This window comes from Ranitomeya variabilis, chromosome 4, assembly GCF_051348905.1.
Source record: "Ranitomeya variabilis isolate aRanVar5 chromosome 4, aRanVar5.hap1, whole genome shotgun sequence".
In the NCBI taxonomy this organism is placed as follows: Eukaryota; Metazoa; Chordata; class Amphibia; order Anura; family Dendrobatidae; genus Ranitomeya; species Ranitomeya variabilis.
The window spans coordinates 202,907,115-202,934,820 of NC_135235.1; the positions used below are offsets into that span (position 1 = coordinate 202,907,115).

The 27,706-nt window shown below is 44.3% G+C and overlaps 2 protein-coding genes across 17 annotated transcripts in view; one reads left to right on the forward strand and one right to left on the reverse strand.

The window, feature by feature from the left end:
- The window catches only part of LOC143770237 (carnitine O-palmitoyltransferase 1, liver isoform-like), a 67,389-nt gene extending 50,345 nt beyond the window's left edge, over positions 1–17,044 (forward strand). For 7 of the 9 annotated variants that reach the window (XM_077259660.1, XM_077259662.1, XM_077259659.1 and 4 more), the window contains exons 11-19: positions 3,737–3,925; positions 4,162–4,267; positions 5,814–5,930; positions 6,187–6,351; positions 6,802–6,936; positions 7,813–7,965; positions 8,056–8,169; positions 8,488–8,580; positions 12,707–12,883. In XM_077259660.1, coding sequence (XP_077115775.1) covers positions 3,737–3,925; positions 4,162–4,267; positions 5,814–5,930; positions 6,187–6,351; positions 6,802–6,936; positions 7,813–7,965; positions 8,056–8,169; positions 8,488–8,580; positions 12,707–12,784 — 1,150 coding nt within the window. In that variant the 3' untranslated portion in view covers positions 12,785–12,883. Of the gene's footprint in view, positions 1–3,736; positions 3,926–4,161; positions 4,268–5,813; positions 5,931–6,186; positions 6,352–6,801; positions 6,937–7,812; positions 7,966–8,055; positions 8,170–8,487; positions 8,581–12,706 lie in introns of all 9 variants that reach the window. The other 2 variants (XM_077259667.1, XM_077259668.1) reach the window with 1 other exon arrangement.
- A 2,450-nt stretch (positions 17,045–19,494) lies between these two features.
- The window catches only part of TSKS (testis specific serine kinase substrate), a 33,119-nt gene continuing 24,907 nt past the window's right edge, over positions 19,495–27,706 (reverse strand). For 7 of the 8 annotated variants that reach the window (XM_077259672.1, XM_077259673.1, XM_077259669.1 and 4 more), the window contains 4 exons: positions 26,495–26,587; positions 22,876–22,959; positions 21,131–21,429; positions 19,495–19,746 (listed from right to left, as the gene is read on the reverse strand). In XM_077259672.1, coding sequence (XP_077115787.1) covers positions 19,548–19,746; positions 21,131–21,429; positions 22,876–22,959; positions 26,495–26,587 — 675 coding nt within the window. In that variant the 3' untranslated portion in view covers positions 19,495–19,547. The remainder of the gene's footprint in view (positions 19,747–21,130; positions 21,430–22,875; positions 22,960–26,494; positions 26,588–27,706) is intronic. The other variant, XM_077259675.1, reaches the window with a different exon arrangement.

The following is a 27,706-nucleotide window of genomic DNA, read 5'->3' on the forward strand; positions in this document are numbered from 1 at the left end:
GTAAAAGGATCTAATGTTAAAAATAATAAAAAAAAAAACCAAATTATTATATACTCGCCTTCCGCCGCCTTTCCGACGCTCCGGTGACCGCTCCATGCAAGCGGCAGGTTCCGGAGCTAAGGTTGGTGTACGACAAGGACCTGCCATGACGTCACGGTCATGTGACCGCGACGTCATCACACCCTCGGACCGGAAGCTGCTGCCTGAACCGAACACAGGTGATAGAACTACAAGGGGCCCTCAGAAGGTGAGTATATGTTTATTTTTTATTTTTTAACCTGTGACATACGTGGCTGGGCAATATACTACATGGCTGTGCAATATACTACGTGGCTCTGTGCTGTATACTACGTCACTGGGCAATATACTACGTATCTGGGCAATATACTACGTCACTGGGCAATATACTACGTATCTGGGCAATATACTACGTCACTGGGCAATATACGACGTCACTGGGCAATATACGACGTCACTGGGCAATATACTACATCGCTGGGCAATATACTACGTGGCTGGGCAATATACTACATGGCTCTGCTGTGTACTACGTCACTGGGCAATATACTACGTCACTGGGCAATATACTATGTCACTGGGCAATATACTACGTCACTGGGCAATATACTACATCGCTGGGCAATATACTACGTGGCTGGGCAATATACTACGTCACTGGGCAATATACTACGTTACTGGGCAATATACTACGTAACTGGGCAATATACTACGTGGCTGGGCAATATACTACATGGCTGTGCAATATACTACGTGGCTCTGTGCTGTATACTACGTCACTGGGCAATATACTACGTATCTGGGCAATATACTACGTCACTGGGCAATATACTACGTATCTGGGCAATATACTACGTCACTGGGCAATATACGACGTCACTGGGCAATATACGACGTCACTGGGCAATATACTACATCGCTGGGCAATATACTACGTGGCTGGGCAATATACTACATGGCTCTGCTGTGTACTACGTCACTGGGCAATATACTACGTCACTGGGCAATATACTATGTCACTGGGCAATATACTACGTCACTGGGCAATATACTACATCGCTGGGCAATATACTACGTGGCTGGGCAATATACTACGTCACTGGGCAATATACTACGTTACTGGGCAATATACTACGTAACTGGGCAATATACTACGTGGCTGGGCAATATACTACATGGCTGTGCAATATACTACGTGGCTCTGTGCTGTATACTACGTCACTGGGCAATATACTACGTATCTGGGCAATATACTACGTCACTGGGCAATATACTACGTATCTGGGCAATATACTACGTCACTGGGCAATATACGACGTCACTGGGCAATATACGACGTCACTGGGCAATATACTACATCGCTGGGCAATATACTACGTGGCTGGGCAATATACTACATGGCTCTGCTGTGTACTACGTCACTGGGCAATATACTACGTCACTGGGCAATATACTATGTCACTGGGCAATATACTACGTCACTGGGCAATATACTACATCGCTGGGCAATATACTACGTGGCTGGGCAATATACTACGTCACTGGGCAATATACTACGTTACTGGGCAATATACTACGTAACTGGGCAATATACTACGTCACTGGGCAATATACTACATCGCTGGGCAATATACTACGTGGCTGGGCAATATACTATGTCACTGGGCAATATACTACGTTACTGGGCAATATACTACGTTACTGGGCAATATACTACGTAACTGGGCAATATACTACGTAACTGGGCAATATACTACATCGCTGGGCAATATACTACGTGGCTGGGCAATATACTATGTCACTGGGCAATATACTACGTCACTGGGCAATATACTACGTGGCTGGGCAATATACTACGTGGCTGGGCAATATACTACGTCACTGGGCAATATACTGCGTAACTGGGCAATATACTACGTGGCTGTATACTACGTCGCTGTGCAATATTCTACGTGGCTCTGTGCTGTATACTACGTCACTGGGCAATATACTACGTCACTGGGCAATATACTATGTCACTGGGCAATATACTACATGGCTGTGCAATATACTACGTAACTGCAATATACTACGTCGCTGGGCAATATACTACGTCGCTGGGCAATATACTACGTCAATGGGCAATATACTACGTCAATGGGCAATATACCACGTGGACATGCATATTCTAGAATCCCCGATGAGTTAGAATCGGGCCACTATCTAGTGTGTATATATATACACTCACCGGCCACTTTATTAGGTACACCTGTCCAACTTCTTGTTAACACTTAATTTCTAATCAGCCAATCACATGGCGGCAACTCAGTGCATTTAGGCATGTAGACATGGTCAAGACAATCTCCTGCAGTTCAAACCGAGCATCAGTATGGGGAAGAAAGGTGATTTGAGTGCCTTTGAACGTGGCATGGTTGTTGGTGCCAGAAGGGCTGGTCTGAGTATTTCAGAAACTGCTGATCTACTGGGATTTTCACGCACAACCATCTCTAGGGTTTACAGAGAATGGTCCGAAAAAGAAAAAAAATCCAGTGAGCGGCAGTTCTGTGGGCGGAAATGCCTTGTTGATGCCAGAGGTCAGAGGAGAATGGGCAGACTGGTTCGAGCTGATAGAAAGGCAACAGTGACTCAAATCGCCACCCGTTACAACCAAGGTAGGCCTAAGAGCATCTCTGAACGCACAGTGCGTCGAACTTTGAGGCAGATGGGCTACAGCAGCAGAAGACCACACCGGGTACCACTCCTTTCAGCTAAGAACAGGAAACTGAGGCTACAATTTGTACAAGCTCATCGAAATTGGACAGTAGAAGATTGGAAAAACGTTGCTTGGTCTGATGAGTCTCGATTTCTGCTGCGACATTCGGATGGTAGGGTCAGAATTTGGCGTAAACAACATGAAAGCATGGATCCATCCTGCCTTGTATGGAGCATCTTTGGGATGTGCAGCCGACAAATCTGCGGCAACTGTGTGATGCCATCATGTCAATATGGACCAAAATCTCTGAGGAATGCTTCCAGCACCTTGTTGAATCTATGCCACGAAGAATTGAGGCAGTTCTGAAGGCAAAAGGGGGTCCAACCCGTTACTAGCATGGTGTACCTAATAAAGTGGCCGGTGAGTGTGTATATATATATATATATATATATATATATATATATATATATATATATATATATATATATATATATTTTAAAAAAATTGGTTTTTTTTACTATGTTCAGCAGTTTCTTTAGGAAAGTTGAAGCTGTGATCGTCTGATCGCCTGTACGTATCAGCACTTAATCACTACTATGTGTAGCAGCAATCATGATCTGCTATGAACATCGGCCACAAGCTGGCATTCACAGGAGGATCGTGATGACGGGCATGGGGGTCTTCTGCTGACCCCTGATTGTCATGACAACCCATTGTCACCACATGACCGGGGCACCTATGTGTGGGACTTGTGACGTGCTTCTAGCTTGCGCATGTTAAATACCGCTTTCAGTGATTGACAGAGGCATTTAACTGATTAACAGCCATGGGTGGATTGCGACTCCACCCACTGCTGTTAGAGGCACTTGATGGCTGATCAAACAGCCATGAGGAGCAGGCTCAGCGCGGTTGCCTGCATCAAAGGCAGGAACACTGACAATGACGTAAATATGCGTATTACTTGTCTTACCATTTTCACTATCCTATCTTCATTTCTTTCATTTTGTTTCTCTCTCTCTCTTCAAGGACGACTTGGGCAAAAACTCGCAAGTCTTATTTCCGCAGCGGGAAGAACTTGCATGCCCTGGATCTAGTGGAGAGAGCTGCTTTCTTCCTGACTTTAGATGACAGCGAGCAGGGTCTCCGCACAGATGACCCAGTAAAGTCTCTGGACGCCTACGCCAAATCTCTACTACACGGGAAATGTTACGACAGGTCAGAAGTCAACATCTAAATCTAATCCTTGAGGGGAGGGCCAGATTTCTCCTGGGTCCTCTGGACCCTGCCTGACCGGGCATATATGAAGCTGTTGGCTAGGGTCAGGAGACACGGTGGTCGGATGGAGTCTTCAGATCCCATAACGATCAATTGTTTTGACCTCCTCACAATTTTCTGAATTATTGTGTCATGTTTCCTGTAAGTGACTTACACACGGTCTGTTCTCCTCTTAGATGGTTTGACAAATCCTTTTCCTTTATCGTATTCCAAAACGGAAAAGTGGGATTAAACGCTGAGCATTCGTGGGCAGATGCCCCCATCGTTGGACACATGTGGGAGGTAAGGTTAAAAATGAACACCTAATTATTAATCCTGTTTCTCAATTCTCCACAAGGCAAAGTGTGCACATTATTAAACAGACCTTATGAGGCTGGTGTAGTTACTATGAAAATCCTTGTCTCAATGGCAATATAGTGCTTTTTTGAAACTTTAAAGCACCACGCTAGTATTTTTTTTTTGTATGTCACCCCCTAGAGTGGTATTACTAATGTCTGATCCCTGCCTGTAGTAAAATACTTACCATCTTCTACTGTTCCCGGAGCCGCTCTGGTCCCGTTCCACCTTCTTGTGAGGTCAGATGTAACGGTCACAAGTTCTCGGTATAAGACTATGGCACACCTCGTTCTCACTCTCATAGACTTACATTGGGATGTGACCTCCGGCTCGCCCTGGAGCATTCCGGTAGGTCACAAACCAGCAGACCAGCAAGACCAGAGCGGTGCCAATGACTGTAAGCATGAGACTACTTGTATTGCTGATACCACGCCAGACTGGTGCTTTAGCACAATCTCCATCCACCTAGCCTGATTGACAGCTCCTCAGTGTCCCTCCTCCCCGCTGCTGCGAAGATCTCACACTGCTCAGTACAAGCTGCAGAGACTGAATACACATACATAGCTCTGCTATAGTCTAAGTACATGTATGTCCTCTGCTGCATATATATATTACATAAACACACATCTCTGCTATGGGCACATTATATGCAGTCACGCTTGTGTCACCAACAGAGGAGGGAAACTGAAATGCATGGCTGTGATTGCAATGTGTACATAGCAGAGCTAAGTATGGTCGTATTGTAGGCAGCAGAGGTGTAAATGCATGTCCTGTGTACATATATACATAGCAGATCATCTGTGTTTGCACTGTGTGTGTGATATATCGGAAATTCTACCGCAAGGCATCCTTTGTCAATGAATTGAACCTCTTTAAAGGGGTTTGTTTCAGGTACTATAATGGGGTATTCCCAGCTCCAAGATCTTATCCCAATATGTAGTAGGTGTAATAATAATAATATTAGCAAATACTTCCAATTAGAAGTGTAGTATAGTTCTTCTGATTCTCTGTCTTTTTCCTCATGTGCAGGATCTTAGGTATCCATGGTTACAACCACTGATATAGTGAGAGCTAGTTGCTAGTGGTCGTAACCATGAATACCTAAGATCCTGCAGTGCCTAGCTTATCAGAAGAACTATAATACATTTCTAATTGGAGGTATTTGCTAATATTATTATTATTATTACAAATACCAGGTATTGGGATGGGTTCTTGGAGAAGGGAATTTCAATGTGCTTGTAAAAACAAGCAACTCTGCAATTTTGCTTCTTATTAAAAATCTTCCCCATTCTCAAGAATGATGGGAGTTGTAATTTTCTGTCTCAGAGCAGCTGGTTAAAGGAAAACAAAAATAGACCCAAAGTCATTAAACAGCGCCACATTGTGGTCAGATGATGATATAACCCAAGTACATAAAATTTTTTCAACTGTATAATAATAACTAAATTTATCACTTTTTTTGTTTTTTCCTCTGCTTATTTTTGCCTCCTAGTCAATGTTGGCCACAGACTGTTTCCAGCTCGGGTACAACGATGAAGGTCACTGCAAGGGGCAAGTAGATACCACCGTGCCATTACCAAAGAGGATGGAGTGGGAAATCTCTGACGAGGTGAGCGACTGCCCACCAACTTTCCCCAAAAACAAGTTTTCGACTTTGAGAAATCTCTCCCAATAGGTTACATCTTTATTCAAAAAAAAAAAAACCTCTTCTCTCATATTGGATAGGTTCAAGGTTCCCGCTTTTATGTAGGAGTTTATAAATGGATCAGTTCAGGATTTCTATATTACTTACTTCCATAACTATATTATATTACTGCTTTTTTATGTTATTTCATACATTTTATGCTTTTTTTTTTCCTTAACAGTGCCAAGAAATAATCCACGATTCCTTAAAAGTTGCCCAAACCATAGCGAACGACGTCGACTTCCACACTTTCCCCTTCAAAGACTTTGGCAAAGGTTTAATAAAGAAGTGTAAGACGAGCCCCGACGCTTTCATCCAGATCGCTCTGCAGCTCGCGCACTACAGGGTGAGCCTCGACTCGACAGGATAGCGCTTAGTATCATGCATTTACGTAGGAAAACTTCAGTCTTCAGGTGGATGAATGGTGTTCAGGAGCTTTGCCAACTCCATATCCTGCAGGTACCAACTGTGTTGTACAGCCAGCTCCGAGAAGTAACAGCAGCGACCGGAACTAACTCTGATCGCTGCTTTTTAACCTAAAAGTCTCTTATTTCATGGCACAATCACTTCCGCCATCTGTGTTCCTCCACAACGAGATTTTGAGGGGCCGAAGCATAGCAATGAGTAGAGACATGATGGCGTTATGGGGGCTACAGGTTCCCTTTAAGAAGCTAGGAAGGTCCCATTCACAAGTGCTAATGGCAGCTATCTCCTATAGATTTTTGTCGGTGTCTTCCATGATTTGAGAAGTGTCAGGGTTCCTATGCATACAAGAAACATTTCTTTTTTTTTAAAGGATAAAGGAAAATTCTGTCTGACCTATGAAGCTTCCATGACGAGACTTTTCAGAGAAGGAAGAACAGAAACCGTGCGCTCATGTACCATAGAGTCCTCAAACTTCGTCAAGGCCATGATGGAGCCATCTAAAACGGTGAGCATCCAAAAAAAGCATTTGCAGTGTTCATTGGATGCATGCACTGGAGACCTCTTTGTGCGTAAGCCAAAAGTATTCTCATGTCACCTTTTATCCATTGGAGACCAGAAAAGGAGTCCTTTTTTGCCTCCTTTGGGGTGGCATACGTTTGGCAGATTTTTATTTTTCCACCTATGTGGAATAAAGTACTCAGCAAGGTAAATGACTGATAGTTAACTCGCTGACAATGCTTCTCCGTGTTGTCGATGAGAACCAGGAATTTATATTCAGGAGAAGCAAAAGGACTAGAAACGTTCCACCACCACAATTGATATGTCCACAATGGTGTTGTTCCCGAAGCCCAACAATATCAATACTACCCTCGTAATCCCCTTGCTCTTAGTATATGTTGCTACAGTTAGCCATCAACTGACCGTAAAAGGGGCTAAATATTAATCCACTAGAGTTGGAGCGAATTGACTCCACACATCCTAGTGCATCGCTCACAACAGAGGTCAATGGCTACGGGACGGCACAGAAGAACAGCCTCTTACCAGACGGCATCCACGGCTCTTCTTTCCATTAACTGGCCACAATGATGACGTCAGGACAGCTAATAAAAGAAGAGCCGGTGATGTTGGGAGGTATCAAGCTGTTCTTCACTCCCATCCAGCAGCTCTTGACCTCTGCCGTTGCCGATGGACTACGACATGCAAATCGATTCGCACCGATCAAATGGACTTGACCATGTGAAATCCATCCTCATGGGTCAGAGTTCCAGATACCATGATCAGTGGGACATTTGGTCGTATTTGAGCACATGGTGCTGACATCTTGGCCTGATACCTTGGATCTCACAGCCATTCTCTTATTTTATATCCCTCCCGGTGATAGACCGAAGAGAGACTGAAACTTTTCAGATCGGCTGCTGAGAAGCATCAGTTGCTCTACAGGAACGCCATGACCGGGGCCGGGATTGATCGCCACCTCTTCTGTCTCTATGTAGTTTCTAAGTACCTTGGCGTGGATTCCCCTTTCCTGAAGGAGGTTTGTAATCCTGACCGCTGGAGACGAACCTCTCACTCACCAGACTGACGGTCTTATTAAGTGATTTGTCATGTCCATGACTCCTCCTAGGTTCTTTCTGAGCCCTGGCGCCTATCCACCAGCCAGACACCTATTCAGCAAGTGGAGCTGTTTGATTTAGTCAATCACCCAGAGTACGTCTCGTGTGGCGGCGGCTTTGGACCTGTAAGTAAATTTATATTATACATATCTATAGATTTTTTTGGGGGGCCCTTCCCCACCTGGGTGCGACTGCAACCCTTGCACCCAGTATGGTACATAGCTGCCGTCTGTCATTGTAATCCACCTCCAGTGAGAAGACGGTGATTCTAGTAACCCAGATAGTGGACCACCTAAGCCAGGACATGTCTGTTGTGAGTGCCCTAGTGGTCAAAGTGGAAACTGCAATATGGCCATTTTCCAGGCTCATGTGTATCTGATAGTAGCAGGAAATAATGTCCCCTAGTGTCTGGTGTCTCTTGAGTCCGTTTTCTGTTTTTGTAGGTGGCTGATGATGGATACGGGGTCTCCTACATCATCGTTGGTGAAAATCTTATCAACTTCCATTTGTCCTGCAAAGTCTCCAGCCATGAGACGGTGAGTTACTTGGCTTATCCACCATAGAGACTCCTCCTGATCCATCGCACATGGTCCAGCTTCAGCCATCCAGCGCGGACATCCATTTTCACTCTGAGATTTTGTTCCTTCATCTCCAAGTGTTTCTATTATGTTTTCTGTTCTTACCACAAAATCAGTTGGTCCATGTAAAATAATTAAAATGGGGGGAAATAAAAAAATAGAATAGTGCTCCTCTTTGGTATAGAAATTCCCCTCCGAACCATTTTAGTAGTACAGATTGTATCCCCACTATTGTGTCAATGGTCACAGCAGGGCACAACATGTCCCCCGAAGTCAGATCAGGTCTTTCCCATGACTCCCCAATAGTTGACGCAACCTACTCCAATTTTTAGCAATTGCAGCTGCACCCCATGTCCTCTGAATCGCAGACCGGCTCGGTAGTGTGGTCATGTGTGTTTTTCAAGAAAAAGTAGCTTGATATGGCAGCTGGAGATGACTAGGAAGACTAGTCCAAGAGGTAGGTCCTTGGGTGGCTTCTCTCCACCATGCTCCCTTTGACTGACAGGTCTCTCCTTCACATATACACACACAGGGATCAGTGTACGGGGGCAAGGAGAAGACACTAGGGACTTGCCTTCTGGACTAGTCATCCTTGTTGCATAGTCCCCAGCTGCCATTTCAAAGTATGATGTCTCTGAAACAACATAGCGTTTCGGAGTGAAACATAAACTGCTGCCATAATGGAGTCGGTCTCTGATTCCTGCTGCCTGTGGGTCAGACAGCATGACTAAACTGACAGGTTCCCTTTCAAGGGGTCATCTAGTAAAACAAGTTGTGACCTATCCACTGGGAGATTAAATTTTACAATAATTAATGCTTTAAGTAGAATTTACAGCTAATTTTCATATAATACTTAAATAGAACCAATTTATTAAATATCGTTTTTAAAAAACCACCAACCTGTGGTTACACCAACAGAGAACATACAAAAAAACACACCGTGAAAAAACTAGTGTAGAGGGACTATAAAACCCCTATGCTCCGTCTATGCTGGAGGCTGCCTAGCTGCGGGGGTTGGCGCCCTATGGGATGCGTATTGGCGCCCCTGCTCCACGTAGGCTGTCCCTGGGGTCCCTGGTATACCCTTATTAACTTGTTGGGCCCCACTACCCACACAATAATGGCTGAAGGACCTCTATGAGCTAGACAAAGACCAATCCTGTGTCTAAGGAGTCCTATACCCCACACTGTGAAATTAAAACCATAACTGAGCACATGAAAAGAAGGCTGTCTGCGGCAATTGCACAGTGACTAAAATGAATTTCTCATCAATGGAATGATATTAGTGCAGTTTGATTAATAAATAATTTCCAGGACAATATCCATATTTTTCTGAATATAAACCATCATGAGAAAGCAGCCACATACAGAGTCTTGCTGCCACTTTGCAGCTTATTGATGAAGACCATATTGATACTTATCGCAATATTCAGATGCCGCCCGCCCTGTGCCTGTGTAGCCTCAACGCGTTTCGCCTCTCTGGCTCATCAGGAGGCTCGATTCAATGCCATGTGTCTCGATGTAAAATGATGCTAAAGTATCAGATGTTCATTACCTCAGTTTTATAACTGCCCATCCGGTATGCACGCCGCACATGCTTCCTGTGATCGGACCGGAATTCGCATCAAAGGACCCTCCCCTTGTGACGTCAGCGATGTCGCAGTGCGCATGTCTAAAGTGGAACGCTCAATTGATCTTCTGCGTCTCACCCTGGGCCTTCTGCGCTTGCGCTCTATTGGCGCACACATTTCTTGTTGTCAGTACGGAGGCCGCATAGCGCGGACCTCCACCTATGACAACCAGGAATGAAGCAGTGCGCATGCCCAATGCGGCACGCTAGATAGCTCTCTGTGCCTCAACATGGAATTGGTGCGCATGCTCCCTTCTGCCCGCAGTCATAATCCCAATGCCGGCGGCCGCGGGACACATTGCGCACGCGCTGATTAAGTCAGACCGACCTGAAGCGGCCCGGCAGTCTGCTCATACCTGCACATTCGTTAGATGACATTCCCTGCTGTCCGCAATCATACTCTCAGTGCAGGTGGTCGCACGATGAGCTGCGCCCGCGCTGATTAGACCAAACGGACCTCATACGGCCTGGCAACCTGCTAATGACTGCGCATGCGTTGGGTGACATTTACATTTGCCTGGCATGCAATTAGATAACATTTGCCAGGCAAATGCCCATGTAGAGCAATAAAAAACAATGATATCCAGCATAAAGCTAATTAATCATAGATGAAACAGGCATAAACAGCAACAAATATCCTTGCTGCAATACGAGATAGGATATCGTAATATCCCCTAATGTCCTTGTGTCTCCCATTCTATTGCAAGGTTCAGTTAGCCACTGAGGATTTCTATTCCCGGATAGCACATACCAATCTATGTAGACCCCTATAGCAAAGGGGGACTTTGAGGCAGTGATAAAAACGTGCAGCTTCCTATATTATATAACGATACCCGACCCAAGGCTGGCCTTAACGTGGAAGGGGGCTGGTATAGTGGGTGAAATTGGTTAGAGAAAGCATGTGAATGACTGTTGTTCATTAAGTCCCCTCGGGGACATGGTGTCCATTCTAAATGTCCATTCACATTCCCTTTGGAGAATGGTCCTATCCCAATTGCCCCCCCTAGGATTGGGTTTCACCACTTCAATGATCGCAAAGTTGATATTCATCATATCATTCGGATGTTGTACTCTCATATGGCTAGCAAGGCTTCATTCCTGGTTGTCATAGGCGGAGGTCCGCGCTATGCGGCCTCCGTACTGACAACAAGAAATGTGTGCGCCAATAGAGCGCAAGCGCAGAAGGCCCAGGGTGAGACGCAGAAGATCAATTGAGCGTTCCACTTTAGACATGCGCACTGCGACATCGCTGACGTCACAAGGGGAGGGTCCTTTGATGCGAATTCCGGTCCGATCACAGGAAGCATGTGCGGCGTGCATACCGGATGGGCAGTTATAAAACTGAGGTAATGAACATCTGATACTTTAGCATCATTTTACATCGAGACACATGGCATTGAATCGAGCCTCCTGATGAGCCAGAGAGGCGAAACGCGTTGAGGCTACACAGGCACAGGGCGGGCGGCATCTGAATATTGCGATAAGTATCAATATGGTCTTCATCAATAAGCTGCAAAGTGGCAGCAAGACTCTGTATATGGCTGCTTTCTCATGATGGTTTATATTCAGAAAAATATGGATATTGTCCTGGAAATTATTTATTAATCAAACTGCACTAATATCATTCCATTGATGAGAAATTCATTTTAGTCACTGTGCAATTGCCGCAGACAGCCTTCTTTTCATGTGCTCCGTTATGGTTTTAATTTCACAGTGTGGGGTATAGGACTCCTTAGACACAGGATTGGTCTTTGTCTAGCTCATAGAGGTCCTTCAGCCATTATTGTGTGGGTAGTGGGGCCCAACAAGTTAATAAGGGTATACCAGGGACCCCAGGGACAGCCTACGTGGAGCGGGGGCGCCAATACGCATCCCATAGGGCGCCAACCCCCGCAGCTAGGCAGCATCCAGCATAGACGGAGCATAGGGGTTTTATAGTCCCTCTACACTAGTTTTTTCACGGTGTGTTTTTTTGTATTTTCTCTGTTGGTGTAACCACAGGTTGGTGTTTTTTTTAAAAACGATATTTAATAAATTGGTTCTATTTAAGTATTATATGAAAACTATCCACTGGGAGATTTTATCCCCAACGCGGAACTTTTATCAAAACCTTGACCTCCATTTTGTTCATTTTTTATGGGGCTGCTGGAAAAAGCAGAGTGCAGTGCTGCACTCATTACATAGAGTGAACCGCCACTCCATTCATTCCCTGTCAATGATAAAAGTTCCCTGTTCTGCCTTTTATGGTGTGTCCGATTACAAGCTATTACCTATCAATGTCATCCCAGTGATTCTGCCATTTTTTTTCTCCATTGAGTCCTGTAATAGTGTGACGCTCGGTCACGTGCTCTCTTCTGAGCCTCCATTAATACCTGGCTACAAGCCTTTAGGCCCTGCACTTGGTGCCCATTCGTCCAGCATATTAATCAGTCTGGTTTTTTTTCCTCTCCGCAGGATTCCCACCGTTTTGGCGGACACATTCGACAATCTCTGCTCGATATTCTCAGCCTGTTCAAGCTGGATAAGATGTAGGACATCTCATCATATGCCAGGCTTAAAAAAACATCTCCGTCAAGTTACCCCCAAGGAGCAAGAAAAATAAAACGTACCAATAAATTGCTGCCGAATACAGGGACTATTGCGTTATTTTACAGTAACTCCGCAGACTGTATGGACTGCCTTTACTAGCAGTACAATCATGGCAGCTAGCGGCCTGTCGGGTGGAGAGATCTCTGGGCTCCTGTGTACACGGCTATGGCCGACGACTTATTGTATGAAGTGCAATGTGACCAAGCATCTTGTGTGGGGTGCTAGAGATTGGACAAGTCCCATGTGTGAGCTGGTGCCTTATGTGTTCTGTCTTATTGCTCATAGTGATTGTTTTATACCGACTATATTCAACCATTCCTCATCAGTTGCATTTTCTAGGTTTCGCCTCACCTCTGGGGTTTCGTCCATTACTTTCAATATGCTTTGTATTTTTGGCTTGTAACGTTATAGAAGTGTTTGATTGGCTGCTTTTTGTTTTATAACTTTTTTTTTTTTGTTTTCTACCTTTATTCCATTAACTATTTTCTAATCTACCGATACAGAATTTTTCTGCTTAACTTAAAGGGAACTTCATTTTTACCTATCTTTTTGAAGGGTTAAGGGTTTTGGTTTGCGAGGTCAGCATGAAGGTGCCACACCGTTTGGAAGGAACGTGATGTTTCACACAGCACTCAACACCTCTGGGGTGATTTGGTAATTTTCATAATTTTTTTAAACCGACCTGCTCCTAGACCCCATTCACTTCAATGGCTTCTAATAGCACATACACAATATAGGGCTATTTTAGTGAATGGTGATCCTGAAGGAGTTCTGTGTGACATTTTGAGGTAGGCCACTCACAGACTTTGCAATGTATTGACCTCTGGGACCATGGTCAATCCATATATTGCAGACATAAAACAGGCATGGCAAGAATGTTTCATCAGAGAAGGATCTACTGTTTAAATCAGGTTTTTATCTTAAATGTAAGGGGTTTTTTAACTTGTTTTTTGGGGGTTAATTTATTTTTCATTCCACAATTTGTATTTTTTTAAAAATAGAATTTTTTAACTTTCACACTGGCCACAGGGGCCCTGCTCCACTCTTATTTTCTGTTCTTTCAGGAAATGCACATGTACCTTAGCAGCAGTGAGCAGACCCCACCCCTTTCTTTTGCATTGAAGCATCTAATCAACGTGTGCAAAGGTCACTATGAAGGGAGGAGGTGATTTGGGACATCACTTTCTGTGAGTGGTGGATCCTGTGTTATTAGCTGGGTTTTTTTAACAGATTTTAAAAATGAAAAAAATGCATTTAACAACAATAATCTGATTTAAATAAATAGGTCATCTTCTGATGATACATTTCCTTTTAAAGCCACTGACACTGATGCTATTTGTCTTATTAAAAGGGAAGATCTAAAAATGCAAATAACTGTTTCCGAACATCGCCAGCATTGGCAACAAGACCAGAAACTGTGATTGCCGGTTTTCTAAATACACCAAATCTTCTAGCTTGGGCTGTTCTCACACCCCGACATTTACTGTCCGAATTCGGACTGCAATGTCGCCGGTCAGTAGACGCACAGCCGGTCTGATCATCGCGGTCTGTACTCGCACCGTGAATGTTAGAAAAGTGTAAGCGGCCTTATGATGCCATTTTAGAACTTTTCTAGTCAAAGTACTAAAAGCGGACAAAAGCAATCATAAAAGCTTTACCTGTAATGTAAAATATCTCGTAATTAATGTTCTCTTTGTTTTGCTATGTATTTTAGGCTCTCTTTAAAATTAATTTCCTTTATGCAGGGATAAGCGAAGTCAGGGTGTCTGATGGCTTGCCTATTAGTGATGAGCGAGCGTGCTGGGATAAGGTGTTATATGAGCATGCTCGTGTCCTAATCGAGTATTTTCGTCATGCTCGAAAAAATGCTCAAATCCCCGTGGCTGCATGTCTCGCGGCCGTTCGACAGCCGCAACATATGCATGGTTTGTCTGTTTGTTAGGCAATCCCTGCATGTGTTGGGGATATCGGCGACTCGAGCATTTTTTTCCAGCACGCCGAAAATACTCAATTAGGACCCGAGCATGCTCATATAACACCTTATCTGAGCACGCTCGCTCATCACTACTGGCTATCCTTCACCGCTGGAGTTGAAGCTAACAGCTGACATGCTGACGATCACTTTACTGACAGTCGTTGCATAGTTAGAGTAGGATTGGTCCAAAAATGGAAAAATGTGACTGACTATATTTATTGGAAGACTCTGCCTTTATTTTTTTGAAAAATTTTCCAAAATTAGGGCCAATTGCAGTTTACACACCGGGAACCAGGGCGTCTAATCGGGATAAGAAACTGGAGGCATTGTAGGGTTAATGTTGTAGTTTTACTAATCCTAAATATTTTTCTTTGTTGCAAAATATTAAGAAATTATTTATACTTGATCCGAAACAAAAAAACGGGTAAAAGAAGAAAGTAACAGTCTGGTTTTTGCTGTGGTCTTTTTTGTGCACGTGGCCTAGTCTCTAGCTATGATTTCTACCTACTGCTGATATTTTAGGTTTTTCTTCATTTTTATTTTATTACCTCTCTTACTTGAGCGTTGAACCTTTCGTCTCCGTCTTACTGAGCTGAGTTACCGTTTTTGCTGTTCATAATTTCTCTCTCGCACCATATGACGTTAGATTGTATCGTGTACTGAGCGCACGCGTATATACGCCAGGACAACGTGACACCAGTGACGGTGCAGATAGTGCTCTCACTAATAACACCAGCAAGGGGCATCCTACCATGTCATTAGTGACATCCGTCAGTGTGCACCCAATCATTTCACTAGTGACCGGCGAGGTGACAGCCTATTATTTCACTAGTGACACCGGTGAGGGGACAGCCTATTATTTCACTAGTGACACCGGTGAGGGGACAGCCTATTATTTCACTAGTGACACCGGCGAGGGGACAGCCTATTATTTCACTAGTGACACCGGCGAGGGGACAGCCTATTATTTCACTAGTGACACCGGTGAGGGGACAGACTATTATTTCACTAGTGACATCGGCGAGGGGACAGCCTATTATTTCACTAGTGACACCGGCGAGGGGACAGCCTATTATTTCACTAGTGACACCGGCGAGGGGACAGCCTATTATTTCACTAGTGACACCGGTGAGGGGACAGCCTATTATTTCACTAGTGACACCGGTGAGGGGACAGCCTATTATTTCACTAGTGATGCTGGTGAGAGGACAGCCTGGTATTACACTGGTGAGGAAGCAGCCTATCATTTCTATAGTCACACCGGTGAGGAGGCAGCGTATCCTTTTTCTAGTGACACCAATGAAGAGGCAACCTATCCTTTCATTAGTGACACCGATGAGAAGGCGGCCTAACCTATCATTCTCTAATCACACCGGTGAGGAGGCAGGCTATCCTTTCACTAGTGACAATGGTCAAGGGGCGACTATCATTTCTCTAGTGACACCAATAAATGGGCAGGTTCTCATTTCACTTGTGACATCGGTGAGAAGGCAGCTATTATTTCACTAGGGAAGGGACGACCCAGAATTCCACCAGTGATGCTAATGAGGAAATTAATTTGGATATGCCATAAATCTGACTGGTGTGGGTGATGGCTGCCCAATCCACATTTCCAGCAGCGCGGTGGCCGCATGTCTGGTTTTTCTCCATTCTATTCCATGGGAGGTAGAGAGCTGACGTTCTATCGCTTGTACAGCCGGCAGCGCGCTCTCTCACATTTGGCTGAGCGTTCATGTGCATTTCACATCGGTGGTTTCTGACGACTTTCCTCTAATGTTTATTGGGTCCTGTACATCATGTTCAGAGGTCGAAGGCTTCATTATAATGCTTACTTGTATTTTATTCTGACCTGTATAGGATTTTGCATTGCCTCCAGTTATTTAGTACTGCCATCGACAATGTGCGGCATTACTAACTCATGTCACTCCACTCATCCTCTTCTCATTTGCTGCCATATTATATAGGACGACTTTACGGTAACAGATATTTAATGTCATTGTGCTATATTTCATTGCACTCCGGAGAAACTTATGAAAAGGTTTTCGCATGAGTTTAAGTATGTTTCTTTATATATTTTACGCCTTTTTTTATTATTACATTCAATTTGCTTTTCTGTGTTCTTTGCATTTCTTCTTGTTGAGAAAACATTTGTATATTTTTGTTTTTGCCATTATCAATGCAATTTCAATTTGGGAAGGACTTGAGGGCAATAAAAAGCCAATGTTTAACGTGTCGCGTCATAGAAGTGTATAAAAGGGTGTAATGTACCCTCTACTGTGATTAACACGGAGATTACAAGTCCCTTAACCATATAATAACACCAAGTCCTGGAACTACATGATGAACAGATTTTTTTTTAACATTTTCAAAGAGATACAATTTTTTCTTATACACTTCAGCTACTGCAGAACCTCATTTTTAGAGCGTAAAAAGAAGGATTTTTGGTACTCACCGTAAAATCTCTTTCTTGGAGCCTTCATTGGGGACACAGCTTAAACATGGTTACCTGTGTCCCCCAATGAAGAGATAAAGAAACAGAGGTTCCTGTCCATATGAGCTATGACATAAATGGCTAATAGATGCGGGTCCCAATTCTGCGATCCCTATGTCTCCAGAATAAGGATCCTTTGTTCTTACCCTCATCAGCCACCATTGAAGGGAGAGGTGGCTGCTATTTACTACCATGAGAGTCCTAGAACAAGAAATGTGACGCGGTAAATGAGCCGCCACATCTCTACTTCCTTTTTTGGGGGCGGATGGAATGAAGCGCCGTAGTCGTGTATCACCGCTGCGTTCTTGGTTGTCAGAATATCCCTTTAGTTCCGTAGGAGATAGAGGGATTTTTGGTACTCACCGTAAAATCTTTCTTGGAGCCGTCATCGACGGCAGCATACACCCATAGTTACCTGTGTCCCTCAATGAAGCGATAAAGAAAAGTGGTTTGTGATACAGCCGACTGCTCTCCCTTTATCTTACCCCATTTTGAGACAAATGTCTTTAAGGGTCTCCCAACCCGAACCCAACAATCTTCTAGACATATGTAAGGTTCTTGAGTTACGGCTATGTTCACATGACTCAGATTCCAACACCGATTTTTGTGGATATGGCACAGAAAATCAGACATGACAATGGGGCTGTATAAGGTAGCCATATATTAAGTTGTCTGGATCCACCACCCATCTAACGTATATGCTCACGATTCTCCCCTTATAGATGATGTTGGTGAAGGAAAGGATCCAGCTTGTTGAGTATCAACAGTTGATCCTTCCGATTAGCGCAGAGGTAAATCGTGGCCGAACATTTCTGTGTATGAGGGAGATAGCTGTAAGTCCAACGCTATCTAATGTGTATGGGAGGGCTATAAATTGCACATCTGCAGCAGGTCTCCAAGGGTCAGCATGGATTTATCCAACCCATGTGCACAAACCCCTAAATGTGTGTTGGTCTAGGGCTACACTCGTTCTGTAGTGAGGTTTTCCAATTTTATCTACGAGGATAGTCCAGAGGAGAACACTGTATATTTCATATACCCTCATCAAGCAGAAATTAAAGGGGGTCATCACTACTATGATAACAATTACGGTACCTATCCTGGGAATAGATCGTCAATATATCGGAAGAGGTCCGGCACCGGTCAGAGGTTAACAGTGGACAGAGTAGCTCGGCTCCATCATGCTGTTTAGTGGCCACCTCAGAGCTGGTAACAGCTGATCGTTGGGGGTCCTGAACCCCACTAATCTTTTATCCTAAAGGTACCTTCACACTAAACAACTTTGCAGCGATAACGACAGCGATCCGTGACGTTGCAGCGTCCTGGATAGCGATATCGTTGTGTTTGACACGCAGCAGCGATCTGGATCCTGCTGTGATATCACTGGTCGTTGCTGAAAGTTCAGAACTTTATTTGGTCGTCCGATCGCCGTGTATCGTTGTGTTTGACAGCAAAAGCAACGATGCCAGCGATGTTTTACAATGGTAACCAGGGTAAATATCGGGTTACTAAGTGCAGGGCCGCGCTTAGTAACCCGATATTTACCCTGGTTACCATTGTAAAAGTAAAAAAAAAAACAGTACATACTCACCCTCTGATGTCTGTCACGTCCCCCGGCGTCCGCGCTGCTGCTCAGAGCTTCCTGCACTGAATGTGTCAGTGCCGGCCAGAAAGCAAAGCACAGCAGTGACGTCACCGCTGTGCCCTGCTACTGCCGGCGCTTGCACAGTGCAGGGAAGCGGACGCCGGGGGACGCGAATGTATGTAGTGTTTGTTTTTTTACATTTACACTGGTAACCAGGGTAAACATCGGGTTACTAAGCGAGGGCCTGCGCTTAGCAACCTGATGTTTACCCTGGTTACCCGGGGACTTCGGCATCGTTGGTCGCTGGAGAGCTGTCTGTGTGACAGCTCTCCAGCGACCACACAGCGACGCTGCAGCGATCGGCATCGTTGTCAATATCGCTGCAGCATCGCTTAGTGTGAAGGCACCTTAAGTCATCAATATCATAGTGGTGGAACCCTTTATGCATTGGTCACACCTTCTATCTCTTTTAGAATTAGGGTGTGTTTGATTTGGACAATGGTCCCATACATACCCCCTGCCCAGGCCTTTGTTGGTTTTAACGTGTGACATGACAGAGTGTGGGTGTACGTTAACATAACATATGGTGAAAAGACCACGCATACTGTGTGACTGAAAGTTTATTGGATGTAGAACAGGGATGAGATAGCAGAAGTTATGGGTTCGGGGAGGGCTGGACGATGGCTCTCTGCTCCTGGATGTCGTCAGTTAGACCTTCTTGCTGCTCCTTAGCACAACTCCCCTGAGACAGAAATGATTCAATCCTCGTGTTGATGTGGATGACCGTTTTTTGCATGCTCATCAGTAAACTGCTCATGGTCTCGAAATTCACACACATTTGGGCTGTACTTCTCCTGTTAAAAGTACAAGTTGTCATAAGGTGGTTAGGATCAGAAGGTCTCAACACATGAAGATGCAAAATAAAACAGGCAATTGTTGAAAAGACTTCTGCAAAGTTACCAAACCCAAACCAGTGGTGCACTGTATCATCACGACAACATACCTTGTCTTTTATTTGGTCGGCCTTATAATAAGGTCGTTATTATATGTGTTTATGATGACTAGATCCAGCGACCAGTTCAACATCCCATGGCAGTTGGACTGGAATCGTAGATTGCCTCCTATCCGACTGAATCTATGGCTACTCTTATGATTAGTCGGTCTGGTGTGACATCGTGTGTTGTGTCATGCCAGGCTGGCTAATAAAAAAAAAAAAAATCCATAGATGCCTACATCAGGAAGTGGTCACAGAATACTGACCTGACTGCTGGGCCAGGGTCCTGAAAATTTATTTGCTCTTCTCTAGTCCCTATGATTGAAAAAAAAAAACACCGGAGCACTGGACAGCAAGTGCTGCCTTGAGGACATTGAAGTAGAAGCTTCATGAGTCTCCAGGTTCCCCCAATATAGGTTAGATGAAGATCAGATGGGCTCGCCAATTTTGGAGGAACTGATCGACCTGACCGGTGATGTTTGGATAGAGAAGAATCGGGCAGGTGGAACGTCAACCGCCCATCCTGTTATTTTCACGGGTAATAAGTGGCTGCCAGAAGAGTATTGAGCTCTCACAAGTGTGAGGGAGTCAGGAGCGATAGTTGTTGGCCCAACTAACGTTCGTCCAAAGATATTTCATGTCTCGTGAAGAGATTGTCTCGTATTGTAGGTGATAAATATAGAATCACTGGGGGTCCAATAACAAGAACGTAGGTCCCAAAGTCTACTGTGTGAATGGAGCACTAGTGCACGTTGATATCCACTGCTCTATTGACTGGTAATGGGAGCGGTGGTCGCGCATACTTTCTACCGCTAAAAGACCCATGCAAGGGAGTAAAGAGTGGTGTGGTGGTCACACAATGGATTTTGGGACTCCCCAGAGGTTGGACCCCCAGCAGTTATATAATGTATCACTTTTTTTGTAGAGCGGTAATAAATGTTTGTGGGACAACCTTTGAGTTAGGATTGACTATCCATGCTTGATTGGTGGAGGGCTAACTTCTGAGAGCCTTGCTAATCGAGTTAGGATTGACTATCCATGCTTGATTGGTGGAGGTCTAACTTCTGAGAGCCTTGCTAATCAGCATGATAAAAGGTGCAATGGCGCCCAAATACTTCAGCCTTACCGTGAAAGCTGAATTCACATTTTAAGACCTAGTTGAACAGGATTCTGGCTATTACCCAGCCCTAGATGAGGGGCCTTATGTGACCAATCCACTGAGATCACCATGAATGGTCACGTACCTTATCTCCTCTATTGCAGCCATCAGTTTGGTCATGTCCTGCTTCTCCACCTCTCTGCTGGGCTCTGCTTTTGGCTCGGCGGTTTCCAGGCTACATTGCTGGTCTTTTAAACTGCGGCACAGGGAGATCATATTTTGGTCCATATCTCTCAAGAGAGCAGTCTTGTTTTTGGATTCTGCAGTCTGTAGCAGGCCTTGCAGAGAAGACATGTCCTTCAGGACTTCATATTTCATGTTGTTCAGGTCATCTCTTTTCCCATCGATGACTCTTAGCTTTTTAGTGATGCAACTTAGTTTATCCTTTAAGAAAAAGTATGAAATACCCATTAATGCTGTGAATAAAATGTAAGATCGTTCCTGCCTTATGAGGAACCTGGCAGTAGAGTCACAATGCCTGAACCACGGGCAGCATGAGTCAGAGTTTTGCTGCATGATTGCAGCCATTTACGTTAACGGGTTTTGTTTTTTTCATCTTTTAAAACACATACTATGAGAAGCTGTCCGGGGGCTATTCATCAAAGTGTTTTCTGTAGAATACTAACGTAAAACACATTGAAAAATTGCAAAATTTGTCATTTTCAAAGTTTTTACATAAGTTTGAAGCAGTTCCGCCAACATTGGCAAAGTTGGGAAGGTGGCTGGGCAGTGCGGGGCAATACCAGATGCTGCACCAAATTTACCAGTGTCATAAATTGTTTACTAAATCTGTCGCATCTTTAAGTACAACACTACCAATTAGCGATGTGACTCCAAATTTTGTGCTGCCTCCCTACTGGAGTGAGAAATTGCAGTTTGCTACTTTTTAAAAAGCTGCAATGTATAAATCTGGGGTACAACTATTCTCCTTGCTAACCACGGCCACATTCAGAGGCATAAAAAAAAAATAAAATAGGATGGGGCAAATTTTGCAACTTTTCGCACAAAATCCCTCATATGTTCCACCCACTTAAAGTTCTTAAAATATCAGAGTGAAAAGGGATCATAAAATGTCCTTCCTTTGCCTCCTTTCCATCTGCTATTTGTTTTTAGCTGGATAAAAAATAAACGTAGTCTGCACAACTTTTTCGTCAGGCCAAAATAAAGGAAAAAAACTGATAGTAACTTGAACCATTTTTTTTTTACATTGAAGTCAATGATCATCTGTTATTGGATCTGATTTCTAGCATTACGTATGTTTAGAGACACCGTTGGTAAAAACAGATCCATTACAAACCGAGCAAAAACGGATGCAAAGCAGAAACCATAGTGTGAATACGTTTTTAAATACATCTGTTTTTCTTTTTAAAGGGAACCTGTCACCTGAATTTGGCGGGACCAGTTTTGGGTCATATGGGCGGGGTTTTCGGGTGTTTGATTCACCCTTTCCTTACCCGCTGGCTGCATGCTGGCCGCAATATTGGATTGAAGTTCATTCTCTGTCCTCCGGAGTACATGCCTGCGCAAGGTATTGCCTTGCGCAGGCGTGTACTCCGGAGGACAGATAATGAACTTCAATCCAATATTGCGGCCAGCATGCAGCCAGCGGGTAAGGAAAGGGTGAATCAAACACCCGAAAACCCCGCCCATATGACCCAAAACTGGTCCCGCCAAATTCAGGTGACAGGTTCCCTTTAAAGATTGCTCCATTTGTAACATCCATTTTTTTTTTAAATACTTGGATCCGTCACAAATGGATGACAGCTGGACATGTGAGCAGAGCCTAAATCTGTACATCATCTCGCCTCCCCCTACAAGAACAGACATTACCTCCAATTGATTGCAGATGTTATCCAGATCCTCCACCTCCTGTTGTTCTTGCTCCATGTTCTTGCATAGTGCTACATTTTCAGTCTGTAACCACAAAGCAGGAAAATAAAATTTGTGGGAACCATAAAACTTTACAAGTATGCCGCAGAATAGGTCCGGAGTTTATGGAACTACATGAGAACCAATGAAGGGTGGTAGGGCCAGAGAAGGTCTCATCCATTGAAATGAAAAAAGGAGGGATCCACATGGCTTGGATTCAGGTGTCCCAGGACTATGGTCATCAGGTCGATAGTGGATGGAGCAGTGTGACATTGGTTGGGCAGTGCGATTTGGGGACTATTTAAGAAGCAGGTGAACCCACATGAGCCAGTTCACTTGGGAAGAGGGTTAACTTGACGTCGAGGATGAAGCAGACAGTTACTGTAGAAATGGAGGGGCCTACTGAAGATCCACCTCCAAAGGTGAAGAAACAGATTGATATTCAATGGTACAAGAAAGATGTGCATAAGGCAGAAACAATGGCCAGGCCTGGTAAGGTGAAAGCTTTTGCCCAGTTCTCATCCCGTGCAACCCCATTTGTCTGTACTGAGCCCAAGCTTTTAAAGCCAGGCTGTTTCACAATGACCACATCCATGTTGGGCCCAACCTGTAACATGTCACCTGGTGCACCATCGAGTGACCCGGTGCACTTCTCCGAAGCAGTATTATGGAATGTAGTGAGGATGAAATTACCTCTATGACACAGAAGGAGATGCTTTTTTTGATCCCCTCCATGTGTCTGAAGTACATGGAGGGCTCGAGGGGTATGTCTGCCAGGCCTAATGTCTCCAAGATGTTCACTAATATCGTCTGGAGTTGTATCTTAGTTTTATGTAAATCTTTTTCTGAGTTATACTTGTAAACGGGTGCAACAGCGCAGAAGATGAGGACACAGCGGTAGTTTAACCAAGGCTTATTTATTACTCTAACAAAATAATTTGAATGATTTGGATACAAAATTAATCAAGGTTGGCAGATTATTACAGTGCAATAGAATATTTTCCAATTTTAATGTAAATCACTTCTTTGGATTGAGGCAGCGGTAGCAAATATAACAATTAAACCCTATTATACAAGGCGCTAAACATTTACAATAGATACAAGTGTCTCTATGCTCTTATTCTGTCCTACAGTAGGTCACAGTCACGTATCCATCACCGCCATTACCCTGTCCCTCTGATGGTGATGACGCACCCCGTCCAGGCCCTAAAGGGAGTCCATGCTACTACACCATTAGGCTGCAAGTCCCTTCTTGGTGAGTCGCTTCTATCAAATGTTGCGCTGGCCACCTTCGTTCCATGAAGAGCGGCCTCGGTTCCCAGTGTACCGTACTTCTAGCCCTCACAACTCGGATCTCATGATGGTCCCTCAAACACGGTCCACTTGCTTCTCATGGCTCTGGTCTCACTCGGTTCTGGCTCCATTCACTTAACTCCGGTCTCGATCCCTTGGTCCTTCTCGGGGCACTGGTCATTCGATCCTTCACTCATGTCTGGTCTTTCTGTTCTTCTCTTGGGTCTGGTTTCTTAGTTCTTCTCTCGATCCTTCACTCGGGTCTGGTCTCTCGGTTCTTCTCTCACGTCTGGGCTTTCAGTTCTCTCGGATCTGGTCACTCGTTTCTTCTCTCAGGCCTGGTCTCTCGATTCTTCACTTGGGTCTGGTCACTCATAATGGTGGCTATAAGCCAACCTTGCTGCACCGCATTGTCCATCCTGTTACAGGTTTAGGCGCCGACTTCACCTCTTCACTAGCCTCTTGGGCCTTTTATAATTATTAAGTGAGCCACAGTTATCACCTGACCTGGTGTCTCCTCAAATCTCTTCCTCCCTGGGAAAGTGCATTTCGCTCTTCAGTTTCTGTTAATGTAATTCTCTCTCCGCTCCCTTTTTCTATCATCTTTGACCAGCAGATGACAGTGTTCTCTTGCAGACACTCTGTTAGGCATTAACTGTGTGAGTCCTCCCACTTGTACATCTCCTTACATACTGTGTACATTATGTCCATGATAGATTATAGCAACACATCACTATGCATCACACTCATCACCAGAGAAGTGACAAATACGAATGAACGATGCGTTGCTAGATATTCGTTCCTAAGGAAGTGACAGCATCCTCAGATTCCACTTAAAAATGCGCGTGATGAAGTTGGAATGGGTAGTTCTATGGGTAGTTATACACACAGCCATAAGTGTATTCAACCAGCAGTTGTGCACACAGCGATATGTTTATTCTACGGGTAGTTGTACACAGCCATATGTGTATTCTATGGGTAGTTGTACACAACCCTAGCTGTATTCTATGGGTAGTTGTACACAACCCTAGGTGTATTCTACGGGTAGTTGTACACAACTATATGTATTCTACGAGTAGTTATACACAGCCATATGTATATTCTACGGGTAGTTGTGCACACAGCCATATGTGTATTCTAGGGTAGTTCTACACAGCCATATGTGTATTCTACAGGTAGTTGTACACAGCCATATGTGTATTCTAGGGGTAGTTGTGCACACAGTAATAAGTGTGTTCTACGGGTAGTTGTGCACACAGTCATGTGTATTCTATGGGTAGTTGTGTACACAGTCATGTGTATTCTACGGGTAGTTGTGCACACAGTCGTGTATTTTACGGGTAGTTGTGCACACAGCCATATGTGTATTCTACAGGTAGTTGTACACAGCCATATGTGTATTCTAGGGTAGTTGTACACAGCCATATGTGTATTCTACAGGTAGTTATACACAGCCATATGTGTATTCTACGGGTAGTTGTGCACACAGTAATATGTGTGTTCTACGGGTAGTTGTGCACACAGTCGTGTATTCTACGGGTAGTTGTGTACACAGTCATGTGTATTCTACGGGTAGTTGTGCACACAGTCATGTGTATTTTACGGGTAGTTGTGCACACAGCCATATGTGTATTCTACAGGTAGTTGTACACAGCCATAAGTGTATTCTATGGGTAGTTGTACACACAGTAATATGTGTGTTCTACGGGTAGTTGTGCACACAGTCATGTGTATTCTACGGGTAGTTGTGCACACAGTCATGTGTATTCTACGGGTAGTTGTGCACACAGTCATATGTGTATTCTATGGGTAGTTGTGCACACAGCCATATGTGTATTCTACAGGTAGTTGTACACAGCCATAAGTGTATTCTACGGGTAGTTGTACACAGCCATATGTGTATTCTACGGGTAGTTGTGCACAGTCATGTGTATTCTACGGGTAGTAGTGTACACAGTCATGTGTATTCTACGGGTAGTTGTGCACACAGTCATGTGTATTCTACGGGTAATTGTGCACACAGTCATATGTGTATTCTACGAGTAGTTGTACCTAGCCATATGTGTATTCTATGGGTAGTTGTACCTAGCCATATGTGTATTCTATGGGTAGTTGTACCTAGCCATATGTGTATTCTACGGGTAGTTGTACCTAGCCATATGTGTATTCTGCGGGTAGTTGTACCCATCCATATGTGTATTCCACATTGTAGTTGTTCAGACGATAACAGCAATGGGCGCCGTAAAAAAAACAGTAGGTATCTGCACACTACTATCAAATTACAGACCTTTACACTGTAAACATCGTCAAGTTTATCCCTTTTGTCCTTCAGGTGGATGACAGAGTCTTTAACAAGCATCAGCCTGTGGGTCATCATATCCTGAGGGAGAGACAGCAGATACATGCCATTAAGCCATATTCAGCTGCCCATCATACAGTCGTACCACCTGGATGTGACTAGAACTGCATGGACTGCGGCCTACCCTACCGCTATCTGAATGAAGCCTTGAAGGTTGGATAACTCCTCCCAGCGGATCCTCTACTTCTCATCCCCCACTATACAAATCTGCATACCAACTAGGCAGTGACAGGTGAAAACTACATGGGTTGCCCAGATTGAGCGGTGGAAGATGGTTTCTGATACAGCAAATGACCCACCCTACCTCCAAAGTTATGTCTTTTTTTTGCTAAGAGCGTACTCACAAATGATCACACAGTGTCCAGCTGGTGGGACCCCTCATCGTATGGGGCAAACTAGGCAGTCAGTATTGTATTTTTCCAGCTGCGGCCCCACAGGACAAAATAAGTATTACACAATTTTCATAGAGATCAATAGGTTGTCTCCGTTTTTATGCAGCTATACTAAGCCCCCCCAGAGTGATAAATGCTCCCAATTTGCCTTTACCATATAGCTATAGGATCCCCTAGAATTTTAATAACAAAGAATTAGATAATAAAGAAATAATGCCCTTAGTAGCTTTAGCATGCACAACAGAATCCAATAATCCATTAGTGGAGATAGTAAGGTCAGAGACGGCTCCTTGCAGGCCACCAAGTTTCATGTATAAGAAAGGTTGGATAACCCCTTGAATTGGCCTTAAGTTTGTGAGATTCTACAAGATGTAGCAGATTTTCCCTGCCCCTCAGGTATTTTAACACTGGTGCCCCTGCCTCGTAAAAGGCCACCACCTAAAATTCTGGAACTGAGAGGCTAAATATTATCTCCAAATATGCAACAGGGCTAGTCCTAGTCTTCTCTGGTCTTTAGGCAACGGTAACTTACAATTTTATTCTTGTGATACCCCTTTTCCAAACCAGTTCTCTGAATATACTATGCATTTTCCGGAACCATTATTTAGGCATCCATATACGGGATGTCACGACACAGCTGTGGGGTGACCTGGGATCAGTGGCTCCTTCCCTGTTCCTAACACTAGGGGGCGTCCTAGCTCGCCCTTCTCCCCGGGATACTTCTGGAGCGCCCCCACTGCCGCAGGGC